We start from the raw sequence: 20,515 nt of genomic DNA, 5'->3' as shown, positions 1-20,515 counted from the left end.
CCAATAATTTGCTTTGTGAGCAAATGGATTGCAGGTAATGGTCAGCAAAAAAATTATATAATTAACAGTTCCAATCACAGTGTTGGGTGAACCTCGCAGGATACAACTCAAAGTCATGAATATTTGCAATGTTCACCCAGCAGTTTTGTAACCAAAGCGGAAGTGTTATTTTTATACTGTGGTCTCTCCTTACTTCCCTAAGTGTAATAAAGGAGGCCCAGGGAAGGTAAGTCATGATGTTGGCATGACAACATCCCCTCAGGCTGCTGGCGTCATTCAGAAGACTGGAAGAGGCCCTGAAGAGGACAGAGACTGGCATCAGGTGATGTGACGGAGCCCAAGAGAGGTGAGTAAGACTGTTATATTTACTCACCTTCCCCTGGGCCTCCTTTTATTATACTCTAAGGTCTGAAGAAACACCAGAGTATAATAGTGGTTTATGGGTACCAAGTCTCACAATTATGGGTTCAGGTGAATCCTGAAATTTTTGGAAAATTTGTTACAAACTTGGCTTATTATGAACCAGTTCACTCATTCTTAATTATAAATAGGTCTGGGGCCATAGGCATTGGATAGAAAAAGCAAGAGTGGAGTGGGAGATGAAGGCTACAGAACTGAGTGCATGGAGGTAGCAAGTTGTATGAAAGGAAGAAACATGAAAACAGAAAAGTTGTAGGTTCTGAATGTGGAGGGAGAACAAACAGTAGATCTGTGTGTCTAGGCATCTGTGTGAGTGGCGGTACATGAAAGTATCATAGTTAAATATGTTTAACAAGTGTGTGCAAAGGAAAAACAAGCAGAACAGAGGCAGTATACAGCTGAAAAGCAGAATAGGGGCCGAATATAGCTGACTTTTGTTTTCCTCAAATGAGACTAAGTACAGTAGTGGGGAGTCCTGAATGAAATTCACACCAAACAGGTATCCCATTCTGGGAACCACTGTGCTGAAGTAATGGTGCATTTTCCAATACATACCATTTAGAGGTGTCAACTTCCACTTCCACAGAATTGTAGCATTTTGCGGAAGCCTGAATGTAAAGGGGGCGCTGTTTTCTGCTGCAACTTTGTCATATGCTTGAATGATAAGTCTTTGCTTCTCTCTTCTTGGTGTGCAGAAATATTCATTGTTGTAGTTGCTTTTGGGAATGTTGTTTTTGACATCTTGTATGTGTATTGTGACATCTGCTGTAGCTGATAGACCACCATCACCTGAAAAATATCAGTAGCCATTAAATTAATGCTTAAGGGCTCGTTCACATCAGCGTTGTGAACTCCGTAGTTCAGGTTTCCGTTTCCTGCCTAAAACAGAGGCAGGAGACGGAAACCTGCAGGAGTCTCTCTCACCCATTCATTTGAATGGGTGAGAAACATGTCTGGCCGTGAGCGGCGGTGAGCGTTTTAGGCTCTCCGCCGCGAAACCGGGTTTTATAATCCGGACACAGAGTCGGACATGCAGTACTTTGTGTCTGGATAAAAAAATCCGGTTTCGCGGCGGAGAGCATAAAACGCTCACGGCCGGACCCGGTCTGAGCTTTCCGACTTCTGGCATGCAGAAGACAGAAAGCTCAGACCGGACAGATGAACGCAGGTGTGAAGCTAGCGTTAGCTTATATTTCCTTCTTTACCTTCCTTATGCAAATTTTGGGTTGTTTTCTTTTAATGGCATCACATCTAACCACAGAGTAATTTATTGATCTTTGCCCCATCTCCTTGCATGCCAAATAATGGCAGTTACATAGGCCATCAACCAACAACAAGACGTCCTATTTTTATCCGATTTCACAAATCCTTCAATAGACTTAAATTTATGTGGTATTAGTGACAGTTGGGGCCCTATAGATGCAAAACGACCCTTTTTCTTTTCCATTTTGTACATCAGTCATAGTAATAGATTCTAACTCTTTGCTTCCTATAACAGTCATAGCTCCATTGATTCCAATGCAGGTGGAATTTTTCTGTAGTCCACAGTGTTCCTAAGCAATCCTTGCTTTTCACTAGTCCATAACATTATTATTAATTTATTATTATTATTCTTATTATTATTATTATGAATTTATATAGCACCATTAATTCCATGGTGCTTTACATTATTATATTAATTACATGGTGCTTTACATTTGTGGGTTTACATACAGTACACAAAATATACAAACAGATATAATACTAACAATGTCCGACTGGCACAGTGAGGTAGAGGACCCTGCCCGCGAGGGCTTACAATCTATGAGGGAAGAAGGATAGCGACAGAAGGTGAAGGTAGAGACCGTTCAGATGGTGTTGTGGTGACAGTAGTGTTATTGGAGGTTGTAGGCCTTCCTGAATAGGTGAGTCTTCAGGGCCTTCTTGAAGCCTGTGATTGTGGGGGTCAGTCTTATGTGTCTTGGTAAGGAGTTACAGAGTATGGGGAAGCATGGGAGAAATCTTGGAGACGGTTGTGTGAGGAGCGGATGAGAGTAGAGCGAAGTAGTAGGTTTTTGGAGGATCTGAGGTTACGTGTGGGCAGGTAGCGGGAGATTAGCTTGGAGATATATGGAGGGGATAGGTTGTGGATGGCTTTGTATGTTAACGTTATAAGGAAAATGTCGTTTTTATACCGTGTTAGCCACTGGGTAAGAAATATAAAAAACAAAAAACTTGAAAGTCTTCAATAGTTGATACCTTTTTTAATTGCTAACACATAATGATGACAGATTATAACGTTTCAAAGCACTCGGCTTCTTCTTCAGATATAACTAAAAACAATTTCTGAAGGCTGCATATTTATGTACAACAGGACAAACAGGGATAGAATTTTAGGAGGGGGGAAGAGGCTTATTGGTATGTACAAGTAAACAAATCCACAGTTCCCAGATTCTTATCAGTTCAGAGTGTCTTTATAGTTTTCTCAGTTCAGTGATTTCTGTAGGATGCCATGAACCCATGTGAAAGGTTCATTCCATTCTCCAGAGTGTTAAATAAGGTCATGCACTTGTACTCATAAATCTGTCTGTTTTTCCTGGATTTAAAATTCCCAAAATTTTCATGTCATTGGTGATATTATGATCTTCTTGGCAGAAATGTTTTGACACAGGAAGGTCCATTCTTTGTTCTATATTTGTATAGCGATATGCGTTCATTCTCATTCTGAGCTTCTGACCTGTCTCTCCAACATACAGATTTTCAGTGGAACATTTGGTGCATATTATTAAATTCACTATATTAGGTGTGTTACAGGTGAACGTACCTGGGATTTGATATTCCCTCTTAGATTTTGGTATCTCTATCCTGTCAGTGGTCAGTATGTGAGGGCATGTTTTGCATCTTTTCTGTCCACATGGAAATGTTCCTGTGTTAGCTGGAGGTGACAGTGAGCTGCTAATAACCATATTCCTGAGATTTGGTGGCTGTCTATAGCACAGGAGAGGGGGGTCTGGAAATATGGATTTTAGATAGTTGTCTTTTTGCAGTAGTGGATGTAATTTGCGTGTGATTCCTCTCAGCGTCTCCAGGTGTGGGTTATATGTGACGACCAGGGGCACCAGATTGTTTTCCTGTTTGTTATTGTATTTTAATAAATCCAATCTTGGTATTCTGGTGGCCCTGATGATTTGGTTATCAATTGTTCTTGGATGGTAACCCTGCCTCAAGAATGTGTTTGAGGCCTCCAAGGTGTTTGTCTCTATCTGCAGGCTTTGAGCATATGCGATGGTATCTGATGGCCTGGCTGTAGACAATGGAGTTCTTTGTGTTTCGGATAAAAGCTATCCCATTTTAGGTAGGTAGGGCGGTCAATTGGTTTCCGATACAGTGATGCCTCAATTTTGTTGTCCTGTATCTTAATGACTGCGTCCAGGAAGTAATTGAGCGTCAGGTTGATGGTGGGATGGAACTGGTTGAATTGTTCATGGAAAGTTATTAGCTGTTGTTTCCCAATCCAGTTAATGTTAGTAACATACTGAATACGCTGGGCAATGGGTAGCCAGTGAAGGGATTGGCAGAGGGGAGCAACTGTTGAAGAATGGAGGGTGAGGTGAATTAAGTGAGCAGCACAGTTTAAGGTGGACAGGATGGCGAGGGTGTTTGCTAGGAGTCCATGGAGAAGGGTGTTGCAGTAATCTATGCAGGAGATTAGGCAGGCATGGACTAGAGTCTTAGTAGTTTCTGGAGTGAGAAAGGAGTGGATTCGATAGATGTTCTTGAGTTGGGAGGCAGCAGGAAGTGTTGAGGGTTTGAATGTGAAACTTGAAGGATAGGTCGGAGTCCAGGGTTATCCCAAGGCATCGGACCTGTGGGACAGGGGTGAGTGCATTTTTGTTAACTTTGATAGATGGGTCAGGTAGAGGGGCCGTACGGGGTGGGGCGAAGATGATGAACTCGGTTTTCTCCATTTTGAGTTTGAGAAAGCAGGAAGAGAGAAAGGAGGCTACAGCTGCTAAACAATCTGGAACTCTGGCCAACAGAGAGGTAATGTTTGGTCTAGAGTGGTATATTTGGGTGTCATCGGCATAGCAATGGTATTGAAAACCATGAGATTCTATGAGTTGGCCTAGGCCGAGGGTTTAGATGGAGAACAGAAGGGGTCCTAGGACGGAGCTTTGGGGGACACCTACAGTGAGAGGGCGTGGTGGGGAGGTGTTATGCAAGTGGTAGGCGCTGAATGTGCGGTCGGTGAGGTATGAGGAGATCCAGGAAAGGGCCAGGTCTGAGATACCAAGGGATGAGAGAGTTTCTAACAAGGGAGTGGTCGACTGTGTCAAAGGCAGAGAAGAGGTCAAGGAGGAGGAGGACAGAGTAATGATGCTTGGCTTTGGCATTTAGAAAGTCATTAGTGACTTTGGTTAGGGCAGTTTCAGTGGAGTGATGGGGTCTGAAGCCTGACTGTCAAACAGCAGGCTGGATGAGAAATAGGAGGATAGTTCTGAGTGGATGTGTTGCTCAAGCAGTTTTGAGGTGTATGGGAGCAGTGAGATTGGAAGATATTGGCTGGATAGGACGGGTCGAGGGACGGTTTCTTAAGTATAGTTTCTTAAGTATAGGAGTGACAGTGGCATGTTTGAAGGCTGAAGGGAAGGATCCATTGGTTAGGGATAGGTTGAAGAGATGGGTTAGGGCTGGGGTGATGACTTTATTGAGTTTGGGGATGAAATGTGACTGGATCGGGTCAAGCGTGCAGGAGGTGAGGTGGGATTTAGAGATTAGGGAGGAGAGTTACTGAGAAATTGTTTCTGATAATTCCAGTACCCAATATACTAATCAGTCTCCCTACTGTTAGGACGGGAGCAGAAAGATCTGGACTTGATTGGCATATTGGGTGCTGGAATTATGAGAAATAATTTCTTGGTAATGTTATGGACTAGAGAAAAATTTACAACTGTATCAGTAAAACGGAGCCTATTAAGGTATACAGTGATGATGCTGGTGAATGGTCCTCTTTAAACCTGGCGCATTTTTAGACCCTGTAGTGAAAGTTTACTCTGTATAAATCCTAAACAGAATTAATAAATGTGCCCCAGTTTATATCATGAGATTTATTTTCAAATACTATGCCAATTTCTGCCCCTATAGCAATTAAGGATAATTTGCGACCAATCTAAATCTTTATTGTCCCATTGGGACACTTACTTCTACAGATTCATCTGAAAGCTCTTGGCATTTTCAAGATGTGTGCCAAGCAGATGTTCCCTGCCTGGTGACTGTTTGCCTCTCTTGGATCTTGGCGGGCTTAATCATGTAATGATCTACATTTAAGCTGCACGCCAATTATCTCAATTATTCTTGATATAAAAGGAGAGACTGAAAAAATAGATGTGTGGGTAACATGCATCCCTTCAAGGTTTCTGAAATTCTAAGTTTTTCCACCTACAAAGAATGAAGACTTCTGCAATTTTTATCATAGGTACACTATGACTGTGAGAGACAGAATCTAAAAAAAAATTCAGAAAATCACATTGTATGATTAAGTAATTAATTAGCATTTTATTGCATGAAATAAGTATTTGATCTCCTACCAACCAGAAAGAATTCTGGCTCTCGTAGAACTATTAGTTTCTCCTACTCTGCACTTACCTGTATTAATTGTACCTATTTGAACTCATTACCTGTATAAGACATCTGTCTACACACTCAATCACTCACACTCCAACCTCTCCACCATGGCCAAGACCAAAGAGCTGTCTAAGGACACCAGGGACAAAATTGTAGACCAGCACAAGTCATGGATGAGCTACAGGACAATAGGAAAGCAGCTTGGTGCAACAACTGGCAAAAACTGTTGGCGCAATTATTAGAAGATGCAAGAAACATAAGATGACTATCAGTCTTCCTCAGCCCATGCAAGATCACACATCGTGGGATAAGGATTATTCCGAGAAAGGTCAAGAATCAGGCCAAAAACACTTGAGCAATGGCCTGAAGAGAGCTGGGATCATAGTCTCCAAGATTACCATTAATAACACACTACACCATCATGGATTAAAATCCCTCCGGGAACACAAGGTTCCCCTGCTCACATCAGCATATGTCCAGGTCTGTTTGAAGTTCATCAGTGACCATCTGGATGATCCAGAGGAGGCATGGGAGAAGGTCATGTGGCCACATGAGACCAAACTAGAACTTTTTGGTATTAACTCCACTTGTGTGTTTGGAGGAAGGAGAAGGATTAGTACAACCCTAAGAACACCATCCCAACTGTGAAGCATGGGGGTGAAAACATACTTTGGGAGTGCTTTTCTGCAAGGAGGACAGGATGACTGCACCATATTGAAGCGAGGATGGATGGACTATGTTTCGTGAGGCCAACAACCTCTTTCACTTAACAGCATTGAAGATGAGTTGTGGCTGGTTCTTCCAGCATGACAATGACCAGAAACACATAGCCAGGTCAACTAAGGGGTGGCTCTGGAAGAAGCATTTTCAAGGTTCTGGAGTGGCCTAGCTAGTCTCCAGACCTGAACTCAATCGAAAATCTTTGAAAGGAGCTGAAAATCAATGTATCACAGAGATCGCCCTAAAACCTGAACAATCTGCAGAAGATCTGTATGGAGGAATGGGCCAAAAACCCTGCCTCAGTGTGTGCAAACTTGGTCAAGAACTACAGGAAACGTCTGACCTCTGTAATTGCAAACAAAGGTTTCTGTACCAAATATTAAGTTCTGTTCTTCTAGTGTATCAAATACTTATTTCATACAATAAAATGCTAATTATTTTAAAAATCATATACAGTGTTGGCCAAAAGTATTGGCGCCCCTGCAATTTTGTCAGATAATACTCAGTTTCTTCCAGAAAATGATTGCAAGCACAAACTCTTTGGTATTATTATCTTCATTTATTTTGCTTGCAATGAAAAAACACAAAAGAGAATGGAAAAAAAATCTAATCTGATCATTTTACACAAAACTCCAAAAATGGGCCGGGCAAAAGTATTGGCACCCTCAGCCTAATACTTGGTAGCACAACCTTTATACAAAATAACTGCGAACAACCGCTTCCGGTAACCATCAATGAGTTTCTTACAATGCTCTGCTGGAATTTTAGACCATTCTTCTTTGGCAAACTGCTCCAGGTCCCTGAGATTTGAAGGGTGCCTTCTCCAAAATGCCATTTTGAGATCTCTCCACAGGTGTTCTATGGGATTCAGGTCTGGATTCATTGCTGGCCACTTTAGAAGTCTCCAGTGCTTTCTCTCAAACCATTTTCTAGTGCTTTTTGAAGTGTGTTTTGGGTCATTGTCCTGCTGGAAGACTCATGATCTCTGAGGGAGACCCAGCTTTCTCACACTGGGCCCTACATTATGCTGCAAAATTTGTTGGTAGTCTTCAGACTTCATAATGCCATGCACACGGTCAAGCAGTCCAGTGCCAGAGGCAGCAAAGCAACCCCAGAACATCAGGGAACCTCCGCCATGTTTGACTGTAGGGACCGTGTTCTTTTCTTTGAAGGCCTCTTTTTTTTCCCTGTAAACTCTATGTTGATGCCTTTTCCCAAAAAGCTCTACTTTTGTTTCATCTGACCAGAGAACATTCTTCCAAAACGTTTTTGGCTTTCTTAGGTAAGTTTTGGTAAACTCCAGCCAGGCTTTTTTATGTCTCTGGGTAAGAAGTGGGGTCTTCCTGGGTATTCTACCATACAGTCCCTTTTCATTCAGACGCCGACGGATAGTACGGGTTGACACTGTTGTACCCTTGGACTGCAGGGCAGCTTGAACTTGTTTGGATGTTAGTTGAGGTTCTTTATCCACCATCCGCACAATCTTGCGTTGAAATCTCTCGTCAATTTTTCTTTTCCGTCCACATCTAGGGAGGTTAGCCACAGTGCCATGGGCTTTAAACTTCTTGATGACACTGCGCACAGTAGACACAGGAACATTCAGGTCTTTGGAGATGGATTTGTAGCCTTGAGATTGCTCATGCTTCCTCACAGTTTTGCTTCTTAAGTCCTCAGACAGTTCTTTGGTCTTCTTTCTTTTCTCCATGCTCAATGCTCAATGTGGTACATACAAGGACACAGGACAGAGGTTTAGTCAACTTTAATCCATTTCAACTGGCTGCAGGTTTGATTTAGTTATTGCCTCCACCTGTTAGGTGCCTCAGGTAAGTAACAGATGCTGTTAATTACACAAATTAGACAAGCATCACATGATTTTTAAAACAGTGCCAATACTTTTGCCCACCCCCTTTTTTATGTTTGCTATGGAATTATATCCAATTTGGCTTTTTGACAATTCTTTTTGTGGTTTTCCATTGAAGACAAATTAAATGAAGATAATAATACCAAAGAATTTGTGATTGCAATCATTTTCTGGAAGGAAAAGAGTATTATTTGACAGAATTGCAGGGGTGCCAATACTTTTGGCCAACACTGTATTGTGACTTTTTGGATTTTTTTTTTAGATTCTGTCTTACAGTTGAAGAATAATTATGATAAAAATTACAGACCTCTTCATTCTTTGTATGTGGGAAAATTTGCAAAATCGCCAGTTTAAGACCGTCTTATAGTTTTTATAGACTACAAAGCAAACATTTGTTTCCAGCCTTTACTCTTTCCCAAAATGGAAAACACAAAATATGTTGCTAAATTCTGCTTGTAAAGTTAAAGTGGTTTTCTATCAGGTTGACTTCTTGGTTTAGAAGGATTTGTGCTACTATGTGTTACATGAACTACCTCTCTGTATACAACAGTAGCTTCCACAGTGATCATCTCAACATAAGAAAAAGGCCAAATGGGAAATTGTATTGTTCTTTATTTTGTGCAAAGTAAATTAATATATTTTAAAAACTGACCTCCTATTTGGGTAAGATATTGACAATATATGGGTTAAGTCTGGGTATTGTGGAACTACCCTCTCATTGCATCAATTCTGATGACTCTCATTCATCACTTATTCTGCATGACGCAAGGATAAAAAAAATCATTTACTCAGCTCTGTCCACGTCATGAAAGCAAAAAAAACCCTTTTACAGCACACAGACCTTGAAAAAAAAAAGAAAATTGCAGATTTAAATAGACAATTCATTATCTGCTTCTAGGTGGGAACAAGCTTACAGACAAAATGAACTGCATCATTGTTCTCCATGTAGTATAATGAAGGGACAGATAACACATAATTTGCCCTTCACTGTCTTCAGCTTCCATACAGGCCCCCCAGCTGGTCATATGATCTGCTGATTGACCTGTTCATTCACACACCAGCTGGAAGTTCACTTTGCTATGTAAATCTACAATAGCCTGGATGTTGTGGGGCATAATAGAGGCTGCAGGTGCATAATTCCGCGTGCAAGGGACAGTTATAAAAACGTTCATTAGAGGACATTATGAATAGAAGAGGGCATTATATATATATATATATATATATATATATATATATATATATACGTATACACACACTATGTGATCAAAAGTATCCAGACACCTGGCTGAAAATGACTTACAAGTTCGTGGCGCCCTCCATCGGTAATGCTGGAATTCAATATGGTGTTGGCCCACCCTTAGCCTTGATGACAGCTCCCACTCTTGCAGGCATACGTTAAATGAGGTGCTGGAAGGTGTCTTGGGGAATGGCAGCCCATTCTTCATGGAGTGCTGCACTGAGGAGAGGTATCGATGTAGGTTGGTGTTAGGATTGGGTCCCGCAGGTTGCTATCATAGCGCACAGCGCCACCTGCGGGTGTCTAACCATCCAGCTTTCACCTTACTGAGCATGCTCAGACGTATTGGAGCTGCTCACAAGCCAAGTGCCATTTCTCCCCTACTGAGCATGAGCGGTGAGGTCATGGCCACCGCCCCCTATTGGGCGGGGACTTCCCTTTAAATAGTGTGAGCCGACACCTGCCGGGTGCTCACACTTTGACTAAAATCACTTCAAAGTCCACGGAGTGAATGACAGTAGTTTGCAGGGATAGGCTCCAGTACTCAGGCAGGTTTCAAACTAGGCCTCTGTGTGGGGTTCCTCTGCTTCTCCTGGGTGCTGTTAGGTAGAACCTGTAAACCCTGAACTGTTAGAGCTACACCAGAGCTAGGAGCGGTAGATGCTGTTCCAGCTAGTAGATCTGCAGCAGGTATGGTCTCTGAGATAGCCTATGTGTACTGTCTGACTTCATGTATGGCTCCTAGCTGTGTGCAGGAGCATGGGTGTTTGATGGCTCCAAGCTGTGTGCAGGATCATGCAAACTCCCCTGGTAACTCCAAGCTGTGTGCAGGAGAATGTTCTAAACTTCCGAGGTGGCCCCTAGCTGTCGCAGGGGTAAGAGTGTGTGTTTGCTGGCCTGGGGTGAGTGTTAACCCTTGGCAGCCGTGTGTGTTTCACTTGTACTGGTGCACCTGGCCAGTGAGCTAAACTGGCAGGGTTTTAGTTGCACCTTGTTCACATGGAGTGTCGCACAGTATACACTATTCAAATTAAGTACCATGCTGCAGTAGTTCACATTGACTTTCAGGCTGCAGTGTCTTTGCAGCAGTTCACATTGAGTTCAGACATACAGCCGCCCACCATTGGGCCTGCGGACCTCGCTGTAGTGTTCTACAGCTAAGAGGTTCTGTAATTTAAAAAAAATATTTATAAATATACACAGAACAGTAACAGTCGGTGAGGCCTGGCACGAAGTCGGCGTTCCAAAACATCTCAAAGGTGTTCTATAGGATTCAAGTCAGGATTCTGTGCAGGCCAGTCCATTACAGAGATGTTATTGTCATGTAACCACTCCGCCACAGGCCGTGCAGTATGAACAGGTGCTCGATCATGTTGAAAGATGCAATCGCCATCCCCGAATTGCACTTCAGCAGTGGGAAGCAAGAAGGTGTTTAAAACATCAATGTAGGCCTGTGCTGTGATAGTGCCACGCAAAACAACAAGGGGTGCAAGCCCCCTCCATGAAAAACACGACCATACCATAACACCACTGCCTCCGAATTTTACTGTTGGCACTACACACGCTGGCAGATTACATTCACTGGGCATTCGTCATACCCACACCCTGCCATCGGATCGCCACATTGTGTACTGTGATTCGTCACTCCACACAATGTTTTTCCACTGTTCAATCGTCCAATGTTTATGCTCCTTACACCAAGCGAGGCGTCACCTGACCACGATCGAAGTCCGTGAGTTCCGCGGAGCACCCCATTCTGCTCTCTGACGATGTCTAATGTCTACTGAGGTCGCTGATATGGAGTACCTGGCAGTAGGTGACAGCACAATGCACCGAATATGAAAAACGTATGTTTATGGGGTTGTATGGTTACTTTTGATCACATAGTGTATATATGTGGGTCAGATGCGTGGAGAAGTGAGAAGTCAAAGATGTCTGTGTTGGAAACTTTACAGAGACCAGTCACAGCTGGAAGAATGTGAGCTATTATTCAAAGACATTGCCTGTAAGTCACAGAATGGTACTGCACTGTATTCACTGTAATGTTACCACTAGCACCCCCCACCGGTACTCAGTCTTTAATGATATTATAGCCACCTGCTATTAGTAAGTTGTTTTTTTTTTGTTTGTTTCTATCATCCGCCTCAGGCAGCAGAGAGGCTAGGTTCACCACTGCATCCAGGTCGCTACATTGGAAGAGATGGGCAAATCTCTGAATATTTGTTTAGTTTTGGGTGGTTCAGTCCAAAGATTTGTTTGGACTGGGATGGTGGCAGTCATGCTAGCTTAGCTGTGGTGACATCATTGGCAGTATGGCATGCAATAATATGATTGACCAGGCCGCAGAACATGTCTGATTGAGTGGTAGCATTGTTGTAGCTTAACTGTAGCAACATTAATGGCAGTATGGTATGGAATAATATGATAAATCAGGCCACAGAACATGTCTGAGTGGTGACACTGTTGTAGCTGTGTGCTAAATTAGATTAGTGGCAATGAGAGAGTTAACTGTTCAGTGTCTGGAATTCTGTCCAGTCACAGGTTCACAGTACAGCAGAAATTCTCCCACTCTACTCCTATGATTTATATTTTTGCTTGTATTTGATTAAATTTAAATAAACTATTTTTCTACTTCTCCTCCTTCTATTAGTTTGTAGTTCTATTGCGACTGTTGCTGCTGTTCTTTAGTAGAAAATGGAGCACTTGTTTTAGATCATGCAGTGATGAATAACACGTCAGTCTAGTTTTCTCCATCCTTCAAAGAACATTATAATCTGACTAAGACCTCAACAGTGTCAGGTCTCACCTACCTTTCATTTTTGGCCCAGAGGACGTGAAGTGATGCCAGAATGTCATACACATCCAGTGTGCATGTCATGGCAGCCAGTTTTGTTTGTTTGAGATGAATCTCAAAGTATTCAGTTTCATTACAAACCAAATAAATTGCAATATTTGGGTCGAATTCGGCAAAGACATAATGTCACGTGATTAAATGGTGCATTGTCATTGGCTACGGCTCAAGCACCCTGTATCCATGCTGGAAAAAGTATAAATGTGAATCCTTCCATATTAAAACTCATGATCCTGAGTACTATTTGGTTCATGCAAAAAAAAAAAACCCCAAAAATCCAACAACTTATAGATCACAAATAACAAAAAACAAACAAAAAAACCCAACTTACTAATAGCAGGTGGCTATAATATCATTAAATGTTTTGTGCTGAAAGATAATTAGAGATGAGCGAGTAGTATTCGATCGAGTAGGTATTCGATCAAATACTACAGTATTCAAAATACTCGTACTCGGTCGAATACCACGCGGTAAACGCAGTAAAAATTTGATTCCCCTCCCACCTTCCCTGGCGCTTTTTTTTTTTTTTTTTTTTTACACCAATAACTATGCAGGGGAGGTGGGACAGGAACTAGGACAGCGTAGGCATAAAAAAAAAAAAAACGTATACAGTAGAGATGAGCGAGTAGTGAAATATTCAAAAATTCAAAATTGGATTCAAGTAGACCTCAATATTCGACTATTCGATCAAATACGTACTCGATTGAATACTACTCGCTCATCTCTAATTATAACATGTAAAATCTGGACTGTTTTACAGGACCATCAGTTTACATGTTCCTTACTAGAGATGAGCGAACACTAAAATGTTCGAGGTTCGAAATTCGAATCGAACAGCCGCTCACTGTTCGTGTGTTCGAACGGGTTTCGAACCCCATTATAGTCTATGGGGAACATATACTTGTTAAGGGGGAAACCCAAATCCGTGTCTGGAGGGTCACCAAGTCCACTATGACACCCCAGGAAATGATGCCAACACCTCTGGAATACAACTGGGACAACAGGGGAAGCATGTCTGGGGGCATCTAACACACCAAAGACCCTCTATTACCCCAACATCACAGCCTAACGACTACACACTTTACACATTCAAAAAAACCTCTATCAAAGTGGGAAAATACCTGGAAACCTTCTTTACTCCCCAAATGAATGGACACAAACCCCAATTTAAGCTCAACAAACAGTAACAACCACCCCTTTAAATCACGTTCCCCATGACAACCACGGATGGAATAGACAATGGGAAATCCAAAAGCCCTCACCCCTAACTGTCATTTTGAGTGTGTGTGTGTGTATGTGTGTGTGTGTGTGTGTGATGTGGTAAGACCTTCCAAAATTCACTTTTCTAGCCCTTAACATGAGCCCTTCCAAACAAAGTTACAGGACCTTAAGCTGAGCTACCAGCAGAGATTGAGGCCCTTGGCATGAGTAGAGCCTTGCACCAGCAGTGTTTTTGGCACTTAGGGTGAGTTGAGCCTTGTACCAGCGTGTGTCCCTTAACATCAGGCGGGCCCTAAGTTCTGCATTTTGCACAAAAGTTCCACATTAACTAGGCTGAATGGTACAAACCTTAGTAGGCCCGAGAACCAGGAACAGGTCTTGCAATGGCTGTCGGATAACGCTTAAAGCACATTGTCCACCAGCCAGCCAGCCTCTACCTCCTCTTACCCAACAGTCTTGTCCTCCTTCCACCCAAAATTCCCAATCTTCCCAGAACAATAACCCCAACTGTCCCTGCTCCCCAGAGCTGTTCTCCCTTCCTTTGACTGTACCGCAACCTGCCCCTCCATTTCGCGATTCCACGGACCTAACAGACGAGTATCTGTGTCCAGATGCTCAAACACTAGAGTCTCCTCCATCTCCGGTCGATTTGGTGGCAGATGACCAGCAACCCACCCTCATCGACGACGATGAGATGCAGTTGCTGTCAGGGCAGCCAGTTGACATGCGCATTGTGCAGGAGGAGGAGGCGAGACAGGAGTTGGAAGAGGAGGTGGTGGACGACGAGGACACCGACCCCACCTGGACAAGGCGGATGTCAAGCTGGGAAAGTAGTGTGGATGTTGAGGCAGGTGCAGCACCAAAAAGGGTAGCTAGAGGCAGAGGTCAACAGCTTTGCCGAAGCCAGGCCAGACCCGGAATGTCCGAAGATGTTCACTTTTGTACCCAGCCCAGAAAAACTCCCCCATCGAGGGCACGTTTCTCAAAGGTGTAGAGTTTTTTCAAGGAATGCGCCGAGGACAGATATAGTGTCGTCTACACAATTTGCCTCTCGAAATCGAGTAGGGGCCCTGAGAAGAGCAACCTGTCCACCACTTCAATGCACCGTCATTTGGAATCCAAGCACTGGAATCAGTGGCAGGCAGCAACGGCAGGACAAACGTCGCCCGCCGTTCATGCCACTGCCTCTGCTCACAGTGCTGGTGATGCACTCCAGAGGACGAGCCAGGACATCACTTCATCTGCCTCCGCCACTTTGTTGACTTCTCCCTCATCCTCTCCTGTTTCTGTCTTATCTCCTTCTCCTGCACCATCAAAGGCACCATCAGGCGCTTCTTTACAACAACCCACCATCTCTCAGACATGGGAGCGCCAGCAGAAATACACCGCTAACCACCCACCCACGCAAGCCTAGAACGCCAACATCGCTAAACTGCTGGCCCAGGAGATGTTGGCGTTCCGGCTTGTTGAAACTCCCGCCTTCCCGGACCTGATGGCAACTGTGGCACTTCACTATGCCGTCCCTAGCCGTCACAACTTCTCCCGGTGTGGCGTCCCCGCCTTGCACCAGCACGTGTCACTCAACATCAGGTGGGCCCAGAGCTCTGCACTTTGCTGCAAGGTCCACTTGACCACCGACACATGGACAAGCGCCTGTGGTCAGGGATGCTGCAGTGCTTATCTTTAATGACAGGCAGGGTGAATGTGATGGAGTCTGGTCCCCGGGTGCAAACTGGGGTGGCCTATCTCCTCTCCCAGGCCAAAATTCATGGCAGGAGTAGACTGAAACCCTACGACGCTGCAACCTCCACCCCAGCAACTAGCGGCAAACGCTAAAACACTGGTGTGGGGAGACGTCAGCAGGCGGTGCTGAAGCTCATCAGCTTGGGGGACAGACAGCACAGTGCCTCCGAGGTCAGGGATGCCATCCTGGCTGAGATGGCATTTTTTTTTCCCTGCTATACCTGGGGCCTGGCATTTTTACACCTGTGATAATGGCTGGAACCTGGTAGCGGCTCTGGAGCTTGCCAGCCTCCAACACGTTCCATGTTTGGCCCACGTCTAACCTAGTGGTGCAACGTTTTTTTGAAAACATACCCAAATGTACCGAAGCTACTGTTGAAAATGCGGCACTTGTGCGCCCACTTTTGCAAGTGTACAGGAGTCGCTGCTAGCCTAAAAACACTCTAGCAAGGCCTACATCTGTCCAAACACAGGCTGTTGTCCGTCATTCACACACGCTGAAACCCTACAATACCATATCTTGAGCAGGGTGTGTGAGCTGCACAGACCTTTGATGGAGTTCCATCTACAAAACCCAAGGGTTCCTCAAAGTCAGCTCCCAAAGTTTCTGCACCATGAGTTTCCAGGGGTGGCAGAGTTATGGCTAGGGGCAGAGGCATGGATAGGGATGATGTCTAGGGGCAAAAGCAGTGTGGATGTGGAGGCAAGCTAAGCAGCAAAAACTGGGGGTACAAGCTAAGGCATGGACTGGGGTGATGTCTAGGGGCAAAAGCAGTGTGGATGTGGAGGCAAGCTAAGCAGGGAAAAAGATGGCTAGAGGCGAAGGGATGTCCAGAGGCAGAAGACAGCTGCATGACAGAAGCTAGACCTGAGCCAGCAAGGCCCAAGATGCCCTCTTTTCTAGCTTCCTTAGAAAAATTCCCCCATCGAGGCCACGTTCCTCGCTGGGGGAGATAATTTCTAAATGTATAGGTCGAGGACAAACTGAGTGTGGTTTACACACTTTGCAATGCGACTCCCCATCTCCCAGGCCTTTCATTCCAGGCTAAAGTACAGCACAACCCACCCACATGCCCAAGGCTTCAACGGCCTCATCTCAAAAATTCTGGCCCAGGAGATGTTGGGGTCCCGGCTTGTGGACACTCTGCCCTTTTTGGGCCTGCTGGCTACTGCGCCACCTCACTGTGCCGTCCACACCAGCACTTTTCCCCAAACATGAGGCGGTCTCTAAGTTCAGTGCTTTGCCCAAAAGTTCCACGTGACCAGCTATGAATGGACAAGTGCATGCGGACAGGGACGCTAACTTTTAATCTTGGCACAGTGGTTGAATGTACTTGAGGCATGGACCGGGTCGCAAAATGTGGTAGACTGACTTGTCTCCCCACACAACATTCCTGGGAGGAGGGCTGAAACACCACCCTCCTCCTCCGCTGTTAGATTGACCCCAGCTACGAGCTGGAAACGCTGCAACACTGGTGTGGGGAGACGTCAGCAGGCCGGGCTGAAGCTCATCAGCTTGGGGGATGGACAGCACACTGCCTCTGAGGTCAGGGATGCCATCCTGGATGAGATGGCAATTTGTTTATCCCCACTGCCCCTGGGGCCAGGCTTTTTTGTCTTGTTGGAGGGCTCTGGAGCTTGCCAGCCTCCAACACGTTCCATGCCTGGCCCACGTGTTCAATCTAGTGGTGCAACGATTTTTAAAAACATACCCCAAATTAGCAGAGATAAGGGTGAAAGTGGGGCACTTGGACACCCACTTTCCCAAGTCTACAGTACCTGGAGCTAGCTGCAATACACTCCAGCAAGGCCTACATCTGCCTGAAGCACCTACTGTTGTGCGAGGTCACCACACGCTCAAACCCTAGATACCGTATGTTGAGCAGGGTGTGTGAGCAGCAGAGACCTTTGATGGAGTACCAGCTACAAAACCCAAGGGTTCCTCAGAGTCAGCTCCCTCACTTTCTGCACCATGAGTTTCCATGGGTGGCAGAGTTATGGCTAGAGGCACAGGCATGGATAGGGGTAATGTGTAGGGGCAAAAGCAGTGTGGATGTGGAGGCAAGCTAAGCATAAAAAACTGGGGGTAAAAGCAGAGGCATAAACTGGGGTGATGTTTAGGGGCTAAAGCAGTGTAGATGTGGAGGGAAGCTAATTCAACAAAAAAACAGGGTAGAAGCAAAGGCATAAACTGGGGTGATGTTTAGGGGCTAAAGCAGTGTAGATGTGGAGGGAAGCTAATTCAACAAAAAAACAGGGTAGAAGCAGATGCATAAACTGGGGTGATGTTTAGGGGCGAAAGCAGTGTAGATGTGGAGGGAAGCTAAGCAGCAAAAACAGTGGGTAGAAGCAAAGGCATGCAAAACTCTACCCTGTTGGAAGACTTATTTCTAGGTCTGGAACACGTTAATGGCCCCCCTGGACAAATTACTGCCACTCAGGGGCCTAGTGTCACCAGGAGGGACAAGTATAGGCGTATGTTGTGGGAATACTTGGCCGACACCAGCTCTGTCCTCTCCGATCCCTCTGTGCTCTACAGCCTACACTTATTTTCTCATCTTTTTTTCTGCACTGCACATCTCTTGCCTACTTCCTTTGGGATCTTAGAAGTGGTGGTCCACTTCCACAGATGGTAACTTCAGTGCTGGAGTTGTCAATAGACAGTGTAACGGGAGTAGCTGAGGGATCGCTGTCTTAACCACTTTTTGGCACAAAATTAACTTCCAAAGCCAAATATGGTGCAAGTATATGATGCAAGGACACCTACACACCTATCTCTGACACATTGGGGAGTTCACCCTCATGCACCCTTTTGGCCTGCACCATCATGCGCCTCTTCCCAGCCACTCCACATCTCCCATGCTTTTCATTGCAGGCAGAAGTACAACACAACCCACCCCCATGCCCAAGCCTTTAACAGCCTCATCGATAAACTGCTGGCCCTGGAGATGTTGGTGTTTGTTTATGCTTCTGGATACCCAGGCCTTCCGTCAGCAGATGGCAGCTGGGGCACCTCCCTATGCTGGGCCTAGCCGTTACTACTTCTCTTGGTGTGCTGTCCCTGCCTTGCGCCTGCATGTGTCCCATAACATCAGTCGGGCCCAGAGCTCTGCGTTTTGCGGCAAGGTCCACTTGACCACCGACACATGGACAAGCGCCTGTGGTCAGGGATGCTGCAGTGCTTATCTTTAATGACAGGCAGGGTGAATGTGGTGGAGTCTGGTCCCTGGGTGCAAACTGGGGTGGCCTATCTCCTCTCCCAGGCCAAAATTCATGGCAGGAGTAGACTGAAACCCTACGATGCTGCAACCTCCACCCCAGCTACTAGCGGCAAATGCTGTAACACTGGTGTGGGGAGATGTCAGCAGGCCGTGCTGAAACTGATCAGCTTGGGGGACAGACAGCACAGTGCCTCCGAGGTCAGGGATGCCATCCTGGCTGAGATGGCTTCTTTTTTTTCCCTGCTACACCTGGGGCCTGGCATTTTTGCGCCTGTGATAATGGCTGGAACCTGGTAGCAGATCTGGAGCTTGCCAGACTCAAACACGGTCCACGCATGGCCCACGTTTTTCAACTTGTTGGTGCCATGTTTCTTTGAAACCTACACCATTGTGCATGATATACAGGTCAAAGTGGGGCCATTTTCGTAAGTGAGAACTAGCCTCTGCTAGGCAGAAAACATTCAGAGCACACTCCTCTCATCTTCGCATCGTTGGCTGGCGGAGGAAGACGAGGGGGTTGGAGTGGCATCTGATGTCCCTGTCCCACACGAGGCTAGAGGGTGCACTTCAGTGCATCCCATTGCTTCACCACAAATGGTGTGAAGGGGAGTGGAAAATGGAGGAAATGGAGAGTGACCCTTACAGTTGGGGCCAGCAAAGGCATGCCAAGTAACACACTGGCACACATGGCTGACTTCATCTTGGGTTGCTTTTCAACACATATTTCACATCATGAAGAACAAATAATACTGGATTTTTACAAGCCTCGAACCACGGTCTAGGTCTAATGTCTGTTCCTTTCTTATATTAGGGGAGAGGGAAAAAAAAATTACTTCAGTGATACGTTTAGCGTACATAGACTGACTATTAATGTGTATCCCACTTAGTGTTGTTAGGGTTACACACCGTCACAACCTGGCTAAAGCTTCTATAGCTGTTAATAAAGTCAACATAACTTTACGGTATCCAAAAAGACAGCTGGTACCGACAGAGAGCAAGACAAATGTCAACCAAAGCTGTGAGCTCTGAACACCCACAGTGACTTTGGCGTCATCATCATTATAAGGGAGCGGGTGGTAATAAATAACTTGGCAGTGCCTAAAACCCAAAAAGCTTATACAACTATATTTACATTAAGATACACAAATGACACTTTTTAGTAGCATGTCATGAGACAATTTGATAAGATCTTCCTTTGTGCAGTGCTATTTGAAAGTTAAATGCTGCCTTTATTTTAATTCTGGAGAAGGTGCAGACATTAGATTTAGAACATGTTGTCTTCATTGTCCAAATCCTCTATATAGGTAATGTGTTTTTCGGGCCGAGCTGTCTGGGAACGAGCTGGTGCAGCACTGACAACCTGGGTGAATATGGCAAGAGCCTGAGATGTAGGGTGAATGAATCCCCAAATTATTTGGGGAATTTCCACTCAGAAACTGGCACTATATACCAGTAGCAAAAATTGTGGGTGCACGTAACCCCAATATATTCTTTGAATTCCCAGTCAGACAATGGCACTATATGGCAGTAGCAAGAAATGAGGGTATTTGTAACCCCAATATATTCTTTGAATTCCCAGTCAGACAATGGCACTATATGGCAGTAGCAAGAAATGAGGGTATTTGTAAACCCAATAT

General features: G+C 44.9%; 1 protein-coding gene across 1 annotated transcript in view; it reads right to left on the bottom strand.

The window, feature by feature from the left end:
• Positions 1 to 20,515, bottom strand: part of CDH16 (cadherin 16) — a 120,163-nt gene that overhangs the window by 7,544 nt on the left and 92,104 nt on the right. The window contains exon 14 of the mRNA XM_075282108.1: positions 976 to 1,209. Coding sequence (XP_075138209.1) covers positions 976 to 1,209 — 234 coding nt within the window. The remainder of the gene's footprint in view (positions 1 to 975; positions 1,210 to 20,515) is intronic.

The sequence above is a fragment of the Leptodactylus fuscus genome, chromosome 7 (assembly GCF_031893055.1).
Source record: "Leptodactylus fuscus isolate aLepFus1 chromosome 7, aLepFus1.hap2, whole genome shotgun sequence".
NCBI classification, from domain to species: domain Eukaryota; kingdom Metazoa; phylum Chordata; class Amphibia; order Anura; family Leptodactylidae; genus Leptodactylus; species Leptodactylus fuscus.
This window is presented reverse-complemented; position numbering and strand designations above follow the sequence as displayed.